At 37.4% G+C, this 16,179-nt stretch overlaps 1 protein-coding gene across 1 annotated transcript; it reads right to left on the minus strand.

The window, feature by feature from the left end:
• Window positions 1–10,706: 10,706 nt before the first annotated feature.
• Window positions 10,707–15,297, minus strand: LOC146635473 (L-amino-acid oxidase-like). Its single transcript, XM_085350569.1, has 7 exons — window positions 15,267–15,297; window positions 14,459–14,688; window positions 13,395–13,507; window positions 13,087–13,291; window positions 12,366–12,434; window positions 12,114–12,250; window positions 10,707–11,508 (listed from the first exon to the last, which is right to left on the minus strand). The coding sequence occupies exons 1-7, from the start codon at window positions 15,295–15,297 to the stop codon at window positions 10,707–10,709; spliced, it is 1,587 nt and encodes a 528-aa protein (XP_085206695.1).
• Between the last annotated feature and the right edge of the window lie 882 nt (window positions 15,298–16,179).

Genomic DNA, 16,179 nt, shown 5'->3' on the forward strand with positions numbered 1-16,179 from the left:
TTGCATTTTTTTCAAAGCATTTGGTGTACAAATTACCGCATTTCGAGTAACATTAACTTATCAGATTTTACTTATGATAATACTGATATCTGTTTTGACAAAGGATTCGTGCTTTGTGGGGGAAGATGCAGCCTCCGTTGATGCTCATATCAAGGTGCTAAATGATCAGCACAAGAAGCTACATCCTGACACAGCACTGGTGAAAGACCGCATGACAAAAACCTTTGCATGGAGACGTCGAGAGGTAGCTGAAGGAATGTGTACTGTGGACCTATTAAAGAGATATCCATTCCTGGGGACATCTGCAGGGGTAAGAATTGTTAAGATGATTGGGGAAACAGCTAATGATTTTTTTTGTCTCTAAATCTGATTATTATTTTCTGTACTAACTGATTAATCAATCTGTTCATTATCTTTAGAATTTTTGTTCAAGGGTTAAAGCACTTTACATTTATCTCCAGTCTGTCTTTAAACATGTCAAAAGTTTAAATCCTCAATGTAAAATGTCATTCTTTTGTCTATTCTGCTCTTTTCATTTCCAGTTGTGTTATGAGGTTGATTTAATGCATCCCTGCCAAGACAACATCTGTCGCTGCTTTAGCGAAAACTTCACTGCTGTTCTTCAAAATGTTCTTCAAATGACCAAGGATTTGCCACTGAAGAAGGTCTCGCTGGATGAGGCCTACATCTCAGCATTCTCCACCTTCTTCATGTTCAACATGACCTACCCTGCATACTTCAAGAAAACACTTGTCTTTCTTCAGAACTGCATTGTCAACATAGGAGACCAGGGAGACAAACCCCTGCCAGTAAGTGTCACCAGGGTACTTAACCAACTCTATTAAATATGCCCCCACTCCACAAATGTTCAAAATGTTCAAAAAGGGCATTTACTCTGAGGAAGTTGATTATACATGTTGGGTTAGTACACGCACATGAGCCTCATTTCAGCATCACTTGTGGAATAAATGACTGCCAGGCAGCTTTTTCCAAGTATCACTCTTTTCGACGCCATGTGTATCGCAAACACAAACCCTCTGTTTTGAATAGCCTTGAGGTAGTTGAAGATGGATTTGAAAACCATGCACACAAAGAGGTTGAAGACCCACACACACACAGTTCAGACGAGACGCACACAGTTCAGCAGCCCACACCACCTAGTATGGACAGTTTGCTTGATAATTTAGGAGATCATTTATTTAGCTTTATTCCCAAATGTACTGAAAAAAATAACCTTCCACACTCTGTTCAGCAAGACATCGTTGATGATCTTAGTTTTCTTTTGTGTTTTTTTAAAGAAAACTACGACTCGTTTATTCGTTATCATTTGGATAAACATGGTTTCCGCCTCAGTGATTGTCCAGAACTTGAGCAGGTTTTGTCTACTTCAGATTTTTTCCAGAAAGCATGTGATTCAATTCGTTCACCATTTATGATAAAAGAACACTGCAAATCAAAAATGAACATGACAGAACCTATCAGTTACACAGTAAGAGACCATTCTGGTGTGAAAATTGGTAGTTATTCGTATGTTCCAATCCTACAGGTATTAAACAAATACTGTCAGGTGGAGGATGTGTGGGAACAAATTGTTCTGGATAACCACAGAAATCAAGATGATGATGTTTTGACTGATTACAAAGATGGCATGTATTTTAAAGACCACTCATTTTTCAAAGACCATCCTCAAGCTCTAAGACTTCATTTTTATGAAGATGAATTTGAAATTGTGAACCCACTTGGTGCAAAACGAATTAAATACAAAATCTGTGCATTTTATTATACTATAGGAAACATAAGTGGAAAACATCGCTCAAAGTTGAGTCACATTCATTTAGCCTTACTGGTTCGCCATTCACATTTAAAAGAGTGTGGGCTTGAAACTATACTTCAGCCCTTGATAACTGACTTGAAGATGCTGTCCACAGAGGGTTTCACTATCTGTGTCGATGAAGTAGAGCACACAGTTCATGCTGCTCTTGCTACCATTTCATGCGACAACCTTTCTGCTCATATGATTGGGCGTTTCTCAATGTCTTTCAATACAGGCAGAATATGCCGATTTTGTATGGCATCGCACTCGGAGATACAACAGCACTTTTGTGAGGACCATTTTGTTATTAGAACAACCAAAGTACATGAGTACCACATAAACTGTGTGGAAAACAACCCAGAGAGTGCTGCTTTGTACGGTGTGTATGGTAACTGTACATTTTGATGCACTGCCTTATTTTGATGTGACCCAGTCTCTTCCCCCAGATGTAATGCACGACTTGCTGGAGGGGGTTATTCCTTTGGTAATGAACTTGGTTATTTGTAAAGCTCACAGGGAAAAGCACATCACCATATATGAAATCAATGATGAGCTGAAAAATGTGAAGTTTGGGAGGAATGACAAGCCGAACAGACCAGTGCCACTGACGGAAAAGATGCTTCGAAATTCTAACATAGTTGGATCAGCCAGTCAAAAATGGTGCCTTTTCAGGCTCTTGCCTTTTTTAATGGCTCCCCATGTTCCACCTGGCACTCCATATTGGCATGTGTTCTTATTATGTTCAGAAATCGTAGATCGTGTAATGGCTACAAATGTGAGAAAAGATGAGCTTGCTCATTTAAACCTGCTTATTCAAGAATTTCTTGAAATGACTACAAAAGTCTTTGGAAATGTTTTAACACCCAAGTGTCACTACCTTATTCACTACCCAAGGCTGATTTTGATGTATGGTCCTCTTCGCCCTTTATGGTGTATGAGATATGAAAGCAAGCATCAATATTTCAAAAATATAGCGAGTAAATGCAAAAACTTTGTAAACATCACTGCAACTCTTAGCAATCGTCATCAAATGAAACAGTGCTGGGAGTTTTCTTCAGGTAGGTTGCTTGTTGACTTTGAACATTCACTCAGCACAAGTGTCAGTGTGCCATTTTCATCTCTGCCAGGTGACTTACAGAATGCTCTGGAAATGAACAAAAGTTTTACAGATGTGCATTTTCAGGATAAAGTGCTTCAGCGTGTGTCTGCTATATCTGTCAGCAGTGTCAAATATGAACTTGAGGATGTTTTTGTAGTTGGCCATGTACACACTTAAGCCATACCTATATTCTTTAAAATCAAGTATATTTTGAATGTTGATACTTGTTGGGTATTGTGTGGGAAAATGTTACTTCCTCGCACTTATGAATGTCATTTCCATGCTTACCAAGTGGCAGTTGACAATGACTGGATCCTGTTCAATCCAGGAAATGAATTAGATTTTCAAGCTCTAGACACCTATTTAGTTGATGATAGACTGTTTGTGTCCTTGAGGTATTCTGTGTGACGTGATTGCAAGAACATTTTCCACTTTGTCTATATATATGACATATATATATTCTGGCTTGATGAAGTAGAGCAAAACATTTGTGTGGACAGTTTTTTAAATACATGACATCTCTGTGATCCGTCAAAACATTGTGTTCAGGTGTTTAATGTCTTTATGTGATTGTTTACTTTTTTTAAATGAATGTATTTTTCTTAACATGTCCTATGGCAATGTATGAATGTAATCAAGGATGTATTCCTGTGGTTGTTTAAATGCTTTGATGTGATTCTATTATCGAAAATAAATGGTTAAATAACCAAATATTTTGGACTATTGGGGGTACATTTTTGTCTCTTTAGGTACGAAATAGGTTGTCGCTGGGGGGGTACCCTCATAGGTACCCTATTGTACCCTTTTCAAGGGAACATTTCTGTACTATAGTTTGAAGGTACATTTATGTCTTAGGAAAGTACATGATTGTACTTCAGATGGTACAACTTTATAAGGTACAAAAATGTACCAAGCCTAAAGGGTACAGAAATGTCCTTCAAAAAGGAACACCCCCAGCGACAAGCATTTGTACCCTTTTTGGTACACTTTGGTACCCCTATTTCTGAGAGTGTATATAATATGAGTGAACCATGAAATGGTTCGTGTTAGTTTTATTATTTATTACCACCACCAAGTAAACTCCTTAGTTTTATGTAAAACTTAAAACGAAGTCTGCTTTTGTTCAGCGAAACACTAGGAATGAACCATTACTTCATCTAAAGATTATAGACAACTATCACCACTTGGGGTCACAACTGTTCTAAAAATGTGTTGACACTGACCTGGTGCTGAGTTATGAATAGGTGAATAGGACATTGTTTTTCATAAAAAATGGAAAAACCTTGCTGTGAATCTCACGGTAATACTACAGACAAGGAAAAAAGAAGGGCCAGGAATATTTTTTTTTTCAGGGAGATCAAAAGCCCCATAAACAGGCGACTGTGTCTTCACTTCATGTATGTGACATAAAATTAATGATTCCTGGCGAGTAATTGGCCTAATTTGAATGGGCCAATAGGTGGACGTTATACCTGAAAGACAAGAGAAACAGAAGAGCAACATTGCCACTTATTGTGACATACAACACATAACATATTTAATCTGTTACATGTACAAGGTGTCCTGCATAGCTATCAGCCCAGCCAAAAGCTCAGCAGCTAATTATAGTCTATGTTCTCCAGACAATCAGTCACACGAGCGTCTGTTATGTGACTGTGAAATAGTAAGCAGCAACATGGCTGCAGCACCTGGATGCAATGGAAGGTAAAATATGCATTTCTGCCTTTGTTTCTTTGGAAAGAATAGTTTAAGAAGCAAATCTAACAAAATTGCAAAGTCATACAGAGTGTTATAAGGTCAAAGTCTAGTTGAGCAACTAGTTGTTTTTGTCACTTCCACAGACATTATCTCACTTGTGTGACTAGGCAAGATGAATCACTTATTCCCCAAAACCATGGGTCAGAGTCAGGTTCTTCCTGAGACAGTTCCTTAACACAGCAATGTGTTTAAGGAACTTTTGAAAGGGAGTATGCACTTGGAGCAAATCGACTACTGAACTTTCAAACATGATTTTACTTTTGTTAGACAGTCGTGAGACCACATTCACAACTGCCTGACAAAACTCATTTCCTGCTCTCTGCGTGTGCATCTAGAGTCTCACTCATCATAGTGAAACCATTGAAATGATTTGAGAAACAAAACAAAAACACTGTGAGGTTAATTAATAATAATCTAATATCTCAGTCAGTTTTGCTGTGCTCTTACACTGTTTGTAAAGACAGAAGAGGAAGGACAATCTATCTATCTGTATGTATAACTATTATAAGAGCATAAATGTCAGATCACTTGAAATCAACAAGCCTCTTATGTGCTTTTATTCATGTAGAAACATTTACTCATTTGACTGACATAACAAAACAGCCAAGCATGAATCACTTGACAGTGACAAATTGGCTAGGTGTCATTTTCATCAATAAAGTGAAACTTGGCATCAGGTCAGCAATCATCCATCAGGTCAACAGTCCCTGAATCCCCACCTGTTCATAGTCAGTAAGAAACACACACTGTAGAACCACGTGTAAATTTTCCAAATGGTTACCTTGATTTGAATTGACCACATACCAGTCTTTGTTTCCAGGGAATTTGAATCCTGTCAAACAACAACATGAGTCACTCTCAATAATGACCTACCTAACCACTGCATCATGATCTGATTGAACATAATATGAATACATTTTTAATGGCACAATGGAAACCTAGGGCGTGCAAAGTTCCTGTCCTGCAAACGGTAGGATGTGTCTTTGTTTGCCAACAAAAAGATTAGACATTGTGTAATGAAGTTTAATAAAACCTATATTGCTGTTTGGATGGTTGTTTTTGCCTGCATCTTGACCTGTCCTTAATAAACAAAATACTAAAAACACTGTTGCTCTGATGCATCCAGTTGTGTCTGTGAATAGTTCATTAAAAGTTATTTGACAAAAAAAAAAGTAACTTTACAGACTAGGTGAATGGACTGATTCTTTATATTGATTTTTCCTCTCCTGGAACACACAAATCAATTAATACAACATCCGTGATTCACATGCGCAGATAAGTGCTTTCCATCTAACCTTCACAGTTGGGGTTAGTATCTTGTGCAAGACAGACAGATCAACTGGGAGTTGAACAACCAACCTTGCTATCAGTTGATGCACTGCTGTTCCTCCTGAGCTACAGCCACTCCAACGTCTGAAAGAGGGTGAATGAGGCTTGTAGTAAAGAAGTGCTTTGAGTTTTTAATTTGTGAAGAAAAGTGCTCTATAAACAATAGTCAGTTTATCCTTTTACATAATTTCATTTTTGGAAGTGCAATCAGACCTATTGTGATTCACTTGACAAATAGCACAGTAGCCATAGTTACACTTGGCTGAAAACACTAAAAATGCAAAATAACAATTTGCTTATTATTTTATTCTTAACAGCCAGTATAATAAACACACTATGTAAACATTCCAGTGAAAGCTAGTACTTGCTTCCAGGTTATTTGAATCCTGTTAAACAACAACAATACGTTCCACTAGCAGTGAGACTCATTAGCAGCTGACCCTGTGCTCCAACCTACCAATTGACGCATAGTGTGAAACTACAATTTGCATTCCTAACTTAAGACCATAGGTTAATGCAAACTCAATCATTTGTTTGACTGCAAACAACAAGGCACCGTTGTGCAGGAGTCCACCTTTTCACCACACTTAGACATAAAAACATTTATGTCGATTTTTATGTTAATGAAGACAAGTTGGTGATTTTGGATTTCCAGGAGATTTAAATCAAACACCACAAAAGACAAGGTGGGGGTCATTTAGCTTCATAAAGTATTTCAGTTAATATTTGTACTTTTCCATTATGGTAACTGAACTATGTGCTAATTTTCCACAGACTATTATCTGAAGCTGGCGATACTAAAATGTTTAGCATTGGCCTACAGAGCATTTCAGACAATATTTTCTTTGAACTGTCTTCATTTCTTTTGTGAACTACGAAGGTGGACATAAAATGTTCTTCTGTTCATTACTGTCACAACTGCAGGAGTTGTTTAGCATTTTTTTCTTTGAACTGACATTAAATGGGAATGTCAATGTCAAACAAACAAAAGAAGTGCTAAAAAACAGTTCATTACTGTCACAGCAGCAGGAGTGAACTGTAACATCTATATCTAAACACAAAGAAAGACATAAATGGGATTTTTGTTGAAGTATTGTGGCCTCACTTCTTGTTTATTTCTCAGGGCAGAAGAAGCTGAGCTCAAAGCTACAAGAAGCATGTCAGACAACACTTCTTCGTTTACCTTTGACTGCTATAGCTCAAGTGCATCGTATATTGTCACCACCTTCTTTGTCACCAAGACGTTTATCATTCTCCCAATCTCCATCATCGTCTTGTACCTGGGGTACCAACGATGGCAGCGGCAGCAGCGTTCCTTTGCAGCAATGAGTCACTCTGACATATTTACCTATAATGTCACCATAGTTGAGCTAATATTTGTATTGGGGGCCACACTTGTCATATTTGGCTGGTGGTCTAATAACTTTGTGGCGGTTTTCATGGGTACGTCTGCAATCACTATCAGCTACCCTGGAGAGATGTTCTTTAACACTGTGACATGTGTGGAGCGTTACTTGGCTGTAGTTCACCCCATCACCTATCTGGGGCTGAAACAATCAGGTGGTGTCAGGATCAGAAATATCTGCATTGGGTTTGTCTGGTTGTTGTGCTTTGGGTGCGTTGGTCTAGCAGTTTCCTACTACCCTAATGTCCCATATATTCCATGTTTCTGTATGATTCTGGTCTCCTTAGTTATAGTGTCTTTTTGTAGCTTCTCTGTTCTCTGTGTTCTCGTTCGTCCAGGGCCAGGGGAAATGGGAGGAGACAGGCAGCAGATGAATCGGTCAAAACAGAAAGCTTTCCGTACCATCACAGCCATAATGGCAGCTCTCCTTATGTCTTGCCTAGGAACACTTTTTACAGTTGCTCTGGGTACCACAAATCTGCTGAGTGATATAGACAGGTGTGCGATTCTAATGTTTTCATCCTGGTTTTCTCTGCCCGTCAGCCTGATTTTGCCTCTGCTGTTTTTACACAGAGCAGGAAAACTCTCATTTTGCCTTTTCAGCAATAAGTAAATGCGGCTATCCATGTAAATATTATTTTCTACTTGTACATTTATTTTCGGTGCAATTTTCATCACCTGTTATGTCATCAAATCTTTATTGTATTTGTATTGTAATTTTTGCATTGCTGTGAATACACACAATTAGACTCGACACCTCACCACTGTCGTGCCATTTTCATATGTCCAGCCCCAGGCTCAGCTAGTTCCCTTTCACGCCTGACTTGCTCATGCAATAACAGAGTTCTTGTCTTGGGACACTATCATATGATTTCTTTAGACACAAAGGAAGATTGCAACACCTTCTGACCTTCTCTATACTTCTCCATCAACACTCTCAAGGAAATCATTGTATTGATAATGTTTTTCTTAGCATGGAGAGATGGTGATTGTCACCTCTGTTCTCAACCTCTTAACGTAGTATTTAGATTATGATGATTGTAGTCTTGTCAGATTACAACTATATTTAAATCAAATAGTGGTTGATGTTGAAGAATGTGGATTTTCATGTGAGAATGACCTGCTGAGAAATCTGCTTCAAGTGAAAGTAAAATGAGTGAACCATGAAGTGAAGTATAGAATTAAAAACATGTTATTTTAAAGTACAACATAGAAAAGAAGAACATGTATCAATGTGGTTTTAAAGTTTAGAGTTAAAATTTTGTTTTCAATCATATATGCAAAAAACATCAGTGTATGTGTGGCTGGACATCGAGTAATTGTAAGTTCACGATATGAATTGGATGTCCAGACAGGGGGAGGCAAAGGGAAAATGAGTATAAAAGAGGGTGCCAAGGAACATTCAGGGTTACTTGCTCTAGTTCTTGCAAGTTGCAGAAAAAAAATATGAACATGATACCCAGGGAGTCTATAGTTAGACATTATAGCAAGTAACGCCAGAGGAGCAGCCTTTGCCCCAAACCTTTCTGTTAGCTCATTTTTGACATGTTAGAAAATTAATTCAGAAAAATTTGGATATTCATGTTTTCCTGCTGCATCGGTGGGAAGTCATGCACATTTCTCTTCTGCAAACTCTCTCCTCCCAGATATTCGAACAAAATCAGCATTAAGTCAGAATCGGGTAATTAGATAAGAATAATTAGAGTGATCTGATCACATTTGGACACAAAAAAAGTAACCAGAACTGAACAATACTATGATTTCTCTGTACCTTCAGGGAAAACTGCTGTCTAGATGGTAAACACAGAGGCACATTAAAATGAGAACAGGTGGATACTTCATTTAACAAACTGCAGAGAATTATAAAAAGAGAGAGAGAGAAGAGAGACTTATTGGAAAATTTTTAAAATGCTAATTCATGTTAATGCTCAGTTGATCTTTAAATTGTTAATTGATAAGCCTGAAATAATAACCCTGTTATAGGGCAGGGATAGCTCAGTAGGTAGAGTGGTGGCCCCATGATTGGAAGGTCGGGGGTTCGATTCCCCTTAACAGCTACCCTGAGGTACCCCTGAGCAAGGTACTGTCCCTACACACTGCTCCCTGGGCGCCCAATGGCTGCCCACTGCTTCACTGAGTGAATAGGTTAAAAGCAGAGAGGAATTTTCCCAACAGGGATCAATAAAGTATACTTTCTTTCTTATTTATAAAAACATTTATAAATAACAGTTTAACAGTTTAACATATTAAAAAATATTTCAAGGTTTTGTTTTTGTTTTTCTTTGTTGTACTACAAATCACTGATATTAGTATCACACCCACAATGGCGATCCAAGAAACAGATAACCTCACATGTGCACGTTACAAGTCAGAATTGCTGCTGTTTCAAACAAACATTTTCAGTGCTATAAATCAGCGGTCCCCAACCTTTTTTGCGCCACGGACTGGTTTATGCCCCACAATATTTTCACGGACCGTCCTATAAGGTGTCGTGGATAAATACAACAAAATAAAACTAGTACCGGTACTGAAAAAAAGAAGATTTATTCATAACACATGTGAAAAGACCCAGGAAAACCGAGTTAACAATAAAAAACAATAACAAAACAACGCTAAAAAACGATAAAAACCCTGAAAACCATACATTTCACACCCCAGCCTCAACTCTCGCCACCCTGAACCAAACGACTCATGGACCGGTACTGGTCCATGGCCCGGGGATTGGGGACCTCTGCTATAAATCACACACTTTAACAGCTTGGTTCCAATGATTTAAAAAAACAAAACACACACACTTCTTAATTGCCCCGTGGGTTTAAATAAAGTATTGTGCATTTAAATTGAAAGTATTAAATAGTGTTAGCTCTGCCTTGAAATGTCAATATAAACTTATGTAACTGCAAAGAAAACACTAGAGAGTAGTGCTACTAGTACTACAGGTTGCACAGTTGGGACTTTTTCTTTAAAAGAAGGGATTCAATGAGCCCCTTCTCAAGATTTCTGGACAGAATTGGACAGACATGGACTAAAATTATCATAAAACATAACTTTAAATAGGATAATTTTATTAAGAATTGTAAAAAATGTCTGACGTGATTTCAGACAACCGATAACAAAAATGCAACATAACCCAGTATTTACTGTTCTGGAAACAGGGTGAATACTATTTAACAACATTTAGAACTGTAAGTAAAAACCTTTTAGAAACAGCTTCTTCTTTTTGACATTTGACATACCTTATCCCAAAATGGTTATATATAACTTCAGTAAAACTGTTTGACCTAGAGTACATATTTGACATTTCAGAGCTCATTTCGATCTTGATTTCTAGCCAACTCCTCGTGTGCAGCGTTGTTGATGTTTTTAGCTGCTCTAATAGCTGATTTCATAGATGTCTCAATCCAAGCATGAGGGAAAGCTGTGTGCTCCCCAGCAAAGTGGACCCTGCCTTCACTTCTGAAGAGCTCCTTTGCGTACTCTATGTGTTGGTATGGCGCGAAGAAAGCAAAGCCACCCAAGCTGTATGGATCAATGCCCCACCTTTTCACCACCACCCCAATGCAGAGGTCCCACACCTGCTCACCATGAATCTTCGCTAAATCTCTCAATGCTAGCTCTTTAAGGTCTTCATCGGTCGCACCTTGTAAAAACTGGGCGTCATCAGCCCAGGTGTAGGAAGCCAAGAGGACACCAATTGTTTGATTTCTTGGGAAACTGTGGCTGGGGTAGTAGATGTAACGAGAGGGCCGGTCTGTGATACTCTTTCCTCCATGGATGCCATCGTCCACCCAGAACTTCCTCTTGAAGGTGAGGATGATTTTAGTGGAGCATTCATAGTGGACAGCCCTCAATGCCTCCATTTTCTGGGTGGAGAGAGGTGGGTTGAAATCCAGGAAGAGGGCAGCTTTGGCTGTGGTTGTTACTAAGACGGCATCGCCAGTAATGTATGTCAAAGCTGACTCGCCCTTTCTTCTATATGACACAGTTACACCCTCATTTGACTGGCTGATGAATTTGACTTTGGAGTTGAAGAGGATGGGGCCATTAATGAAAGAGAGAAAAGCTTTGGGGAGGAGATCTGTCCCACCAGTTATTTCATCATACCTTAAAAAACAAACAAACACAAAAACACGAATGTCAGCCTGAGCTTTTGTACAGAATCAGTGCAAAGACCTTAGGACCATGCAGTGGTGACATAAACAGTTGAATTTAAGAGGAAATTAGTTAGTAGTCAGCATTTAGGAATAGGGGAACATTTCGCTACCTAGACGTGTAAGTAAATTATATTTACCATCACATTTCTTCGTTATTTACTTACTTTGATGTTACCCTATTCATGTTCAATTTTACAGCTGTAGTATTTTGTGGTGGGTGTATGACAGAGACATGGTTATAACCTCATATTTGTTTCCAGCTTGTTTGTTTTTAGTCTCAAATGTTACATATACAGCAAACTGGTTGCTTCCTTTGTGATTAAATGTTACAACATTAAACTAAGCGAGTAGCTGATATGAGTATAATTTTCAACAGGAATTATGAGAGATTCCCTAAGAATTTGCTTATAAGTAAATCCAATCAAGGAAATCCAACTACAACGTTGTACTGGGTCAGGATTGTGAACAAAACAAGAACAAAAATAAGATTTGATTATTCTTTCTTTGCATTGTTCACGACTACCATCACTTCCTTTTTAAGTCTAATAATCTTACGTTGTGCTATCGCTGACATCATTCTCGACGTAGAGCATCTCAGTCAGAGCCAGATGCATCATGCTCTGTTCATTCAGTAACTCTGCAATCATAACCACTGCCTCTGGACTTAAACCACCTTCCTCTTTCAGATACTCCTATAAAAAAAGAAGGTTGTACATGGTCTTTTAGTAAATTTATTTTTTTTACATTGTCCAATGAAGACCTAATATCATAACAGGCACTATTTCAGAAGATGATTCTGCACTTTACCTTCACTGAATAATGGTCATATTTCTTAAATGCAGCTTTGCATCCATGGGCTTTAATTTCGTCTCTCACCTTGAAAGAAAAGATACATACAAAAGTTATTTCCAGTGGTTCTGTATGCAAAGTCAGAGCACAGCTCATTTAGTATTGCAATTTTGTATTGCAATATTAATAACACGTCATCCAATAGAGTCGTTACAGGAATGGAGTCTGTTCCAGTTGAGTCTTGGTAAAACACTGGTACACCATTAGGAGCCTACAACACCTACAATTTTATTAAATATTTAATACCTACAAACATGAAGACAAAGCATTGCCCATTTGAATCTTAAAAAACTCAACAGCTCACATGTTAAGATTTGCATTTAACTGGTCCTTGAAAACTGTCAATTTGGTACATTTTCTTTGGCTTCTTGTGCATTTTAACCTTTAAGAAACTTAAAAAAAAATCTTTTGAGCTTTTTTGCCTTTATTTGAGAGTATGAAGTGACAAGAAATTGTTAACTTTAATTTTCAGTAACAGTGGGATAACCATGTGGAGTGTGTGTCTGCATGAATAAGTCAACACTTGCATTTAAGGCTTAGAGTCCATGGAGTGCATAAATGCATTAAATTAATATTTTATAGGACAACTGCTGAATCTGTTGTATTTTTAATAGACAGCTCTGCTATGGTATCACTCTGTATAAAAAGTGCCATGAATTCCTCCTACATCTTTACCTACCTTCTGCAAAGCCTGCCACAACAGTTCGTCAGCTGATTTCCCCCTCTCCCTCTCTGGCAGTTTATAATTCAGGATGTCGGGGTTTGCTGTCACTGCGTATGTCCTCGTCCTGTTCCGTTCATTAACCAAGTAAAAAGTGTTGGAGTCATACATGATGAATGGATTCAGCTTGAGCCCCATTTCTTTGATGTACCAGCGGATGATCCTGTTAAAGCATGAGGTCATTCGCTTGTTAATGTTTATAATGCAGTACAAAAACTGGTCCTTTGAGAGCAAAACTTGACAATGTTTGACATTCTTTTACTCACTGGTGGTTACTCGGTATCCTCATTGCACCCAAATCAGCATACCAGCCATTTTCTTCATCCCTGTAGGTCTCCACCCTTCCTCCCACACGAGGACTAGCTTCTATGATGGTTACCTTAATCAAACAGTTCAAGAGAAAAAGCAATAAACAAAAATATTGTGGAAAATATATACTTTTGCTGTTCTATCTTGGAACATCTAGAAACATACCATATTGTTATAAATCCAGAGAATTAGACACTTGTAATGCTCCAGGAGTGTTGTACATAAGCCATTAGGACTTTATTTATAATGAGTTTAAATGAAAGCTAAAAAAATATGAGAAAGGTTGATAGGTAATTGTGTTTGTTCTTGTCTGCAATCACTCTCAAATCACATTCTGATCTCAGAAGAATCTTAAAAATGCCTCATCCATGCCATTTCACTACTGTGCACCTTTTTGTTTTACAGAAACATGAAGTCCAAAGACGTTTGTATCAAATTCAGACATGAAATTACTTCTACTAGGGCCCAAAACACAACTTATGTGATTGATAACGTTTGTATGATTGTTAGCAGGCTCTTAAAAATATATATTTAAAGAGAATATTTACAAGAACTTTTTACCAGAGCCTTTCGGACCACTGCAAGACCGGACAAAATTTAAAATATTTATATATAATATAAATAGCAGATATAAGAATTCATTGTCTCAAGAAAATATTACAAACTAACTTCTTATCCTTCTGGATCCAGAATCTCATAGTGTGAAGTGAGCAAAATTACAAAATTCTTGGGATTTGTGTTTTGGGGTTGGAGATGATTTTCATATAAAAGAAAATTGCATTGACTGGATACAATAATTAGGCATGAATAAAAAAAATGTGTTAAATGTTTTTGTCCTTTTAAAAGTAAGGGAAGATTTTTAAACACTTTTAAATATAAAATGATGTCATTGGAACAGATGTATTCTACTTTAAAAAGAAAACATTTTCTTGCACCATTTTTTAACCTGCAGATGGCAGTGTTTGCATTCACTGGATGGACAACATAACTAGGCATACACATATTCAAATCTTGCATGTACCTTGTGTCCTGCACCTTCCAATAGCTTGGCAGCCGTCAGCCCAGCGATCCCAGCCCCAACAATAATAACATGATGAGACTTCTTGATCTGAGGAAGGCCAGTCTTCACTGTGTCCATGAGCTGATAATTATCGTCATCTTCCAGACATTTAGCCAGCTCTTCATTCATGCTGGCAACAGCAGCAGTGGGATACAAAGCCAACAGCAGCACACTGATGGCAAATGAATGGACTGAAGATAAAAAGAGATTTTAAAACATTTATGTTATGAATAACACATAACATACATATTATACGTATTATATTACATTACATATTACATAATCCATATAAGTAAATTTAAGTTTGTGGAGTTACAATTTCAGTTACTAATAACTTTGAGCTATAATATATGATGAATGTGCAAAAAACTTATTAAAACTAAAAACTTAAAGTATTTCTATTTCCCAATTCTCAAATTGCATAGAACAATATTCTTGTATGAATCGGTGTGACTAGGTGAATGAGGTAAATCCAGTAAAAAGCTTTAAGTACTCAGGTAGAGTAAAAAAGCACTATATAAGAATCACTCCATTTACCATTTTGATAGTCATATTGACTTCCTGGGATTATAGAATGTCAACACCAAGTGTTTCAGGACACCACGTGGTGCACATTTTAATGATGATCACAAACTCAACAAAGAACAGCAAACTATGCAAGAAGAGCTCTGGAGCTCGGAATCATTACACATTTAAAAAAACAAACAAACATTACAGGAGTTTTTACATTTTCAAGACCAAAATTAAAGATTGCACCAGAATTACTCACAAAATTCCCACTTGGCAAATTGTGGCTTCATCTCACTTTGCTCAATGGTTTTCCTTATATCTTTGGCAGCAAGTAAAGAACAAGACGAAAAACTGAATTAGAATGAGAAATAGAAACTGGGATCAGGACACAGTACCTTTATCTTTCATCTTCATATTTGTGAATTTCAAAAAGAGGAAGCATTTATATCCCAAAATTTTACCACAGCAGCTGTAGTTTTACTTTCACTTCTGCCAGTGCTTTGTAATACCGCTGATTTTTTTATTCTATTATCAGAGAAAATTCATTAACACTATTTACAAAGAAATGTTGTGTTCTCTTTTCTTTCTAAGGACAGGAGAACACAACTATTCATATCCTATGTGATATCCATCAACATAAACCCACATACATGCTCAAATCCTGAAAGAACAGACGGGAGTGCAGCAGATAACTCTAACCCTTGGAAAAATTCCTCAGATACTTTCACTTTTCTAACTGCTTTATTGTTTTTTTTTTATTTATCTATACAAACTGATACATTTGGTGCTGCATTTATCTAATCCCTATAAATATTTTGTTTTACTTTGTGATAAAAAAAGTCTAGAAAGTCATTTGTAATCATCTTTTAAAAAGCATAAAAAATATGAAAAACCTGCACACATATAATACAAGTATTGTTTTTACCAAGCAGAAATAAAACTATATTACCGTTTAAAAGAACTTGCTAATCCGATTTAACTCTTGTCTCCTCCTTGTCATTCACTTCAGTTCACTCCTGTTTATACTACTCACCTGACTGCCCCATCCTAAAGGACAGGCTTGCCCCGCCTCTTTTGAAAATGAGGCTTCAGTTTTGGTTTCAGTTTTTCCCTGTCTCGTGCGGTCAGATGATATACATCCACTGTTTGGGTCCTATGATGAGAAAAATGTA

The sequence above is a fragment of the Diplotaxodon limnothrissa genome, linkage group LG3 (assembly GCF_057381915.1).
Source record: "Diplotaxodon limnothrissa isolate DT_005_m linkage group LG3, D_limnothrissa_male_GT1.1, whole genome shotgun sequence".
Classification (NCBI taxonomy): Eukaryota; Metazoa; Chordata; class Actinopteri; order Cichliformes; family Cichlidae; genus Diplotaxodon; species Diplotaxodon limnothrissa.

Excerpts from the sequence above, each read along its gene's own strand:
- LOC146635473 (XM_085350569.1), bottom strand. The coding sequence starts at position 15,297 with ATGAAGCCACAATTTGCCAAGTGGGAATTTT. Across the intron at positions 14,689-15,266 it reads ATTTGCCAAGTGGGAATTTT|TCCATTCATTTGCCATCAGT; the intron begins GTGAGTAATTCT and ends TTTTATCTTCAG. Across the intron at positions 11,509-12,113 it reads GATGTCAGCGATAGCACAAC|GTATGATGAAATAACTGGTG; the intron begins GTAAGATTATTA and ends TTGTTTTTTAAG.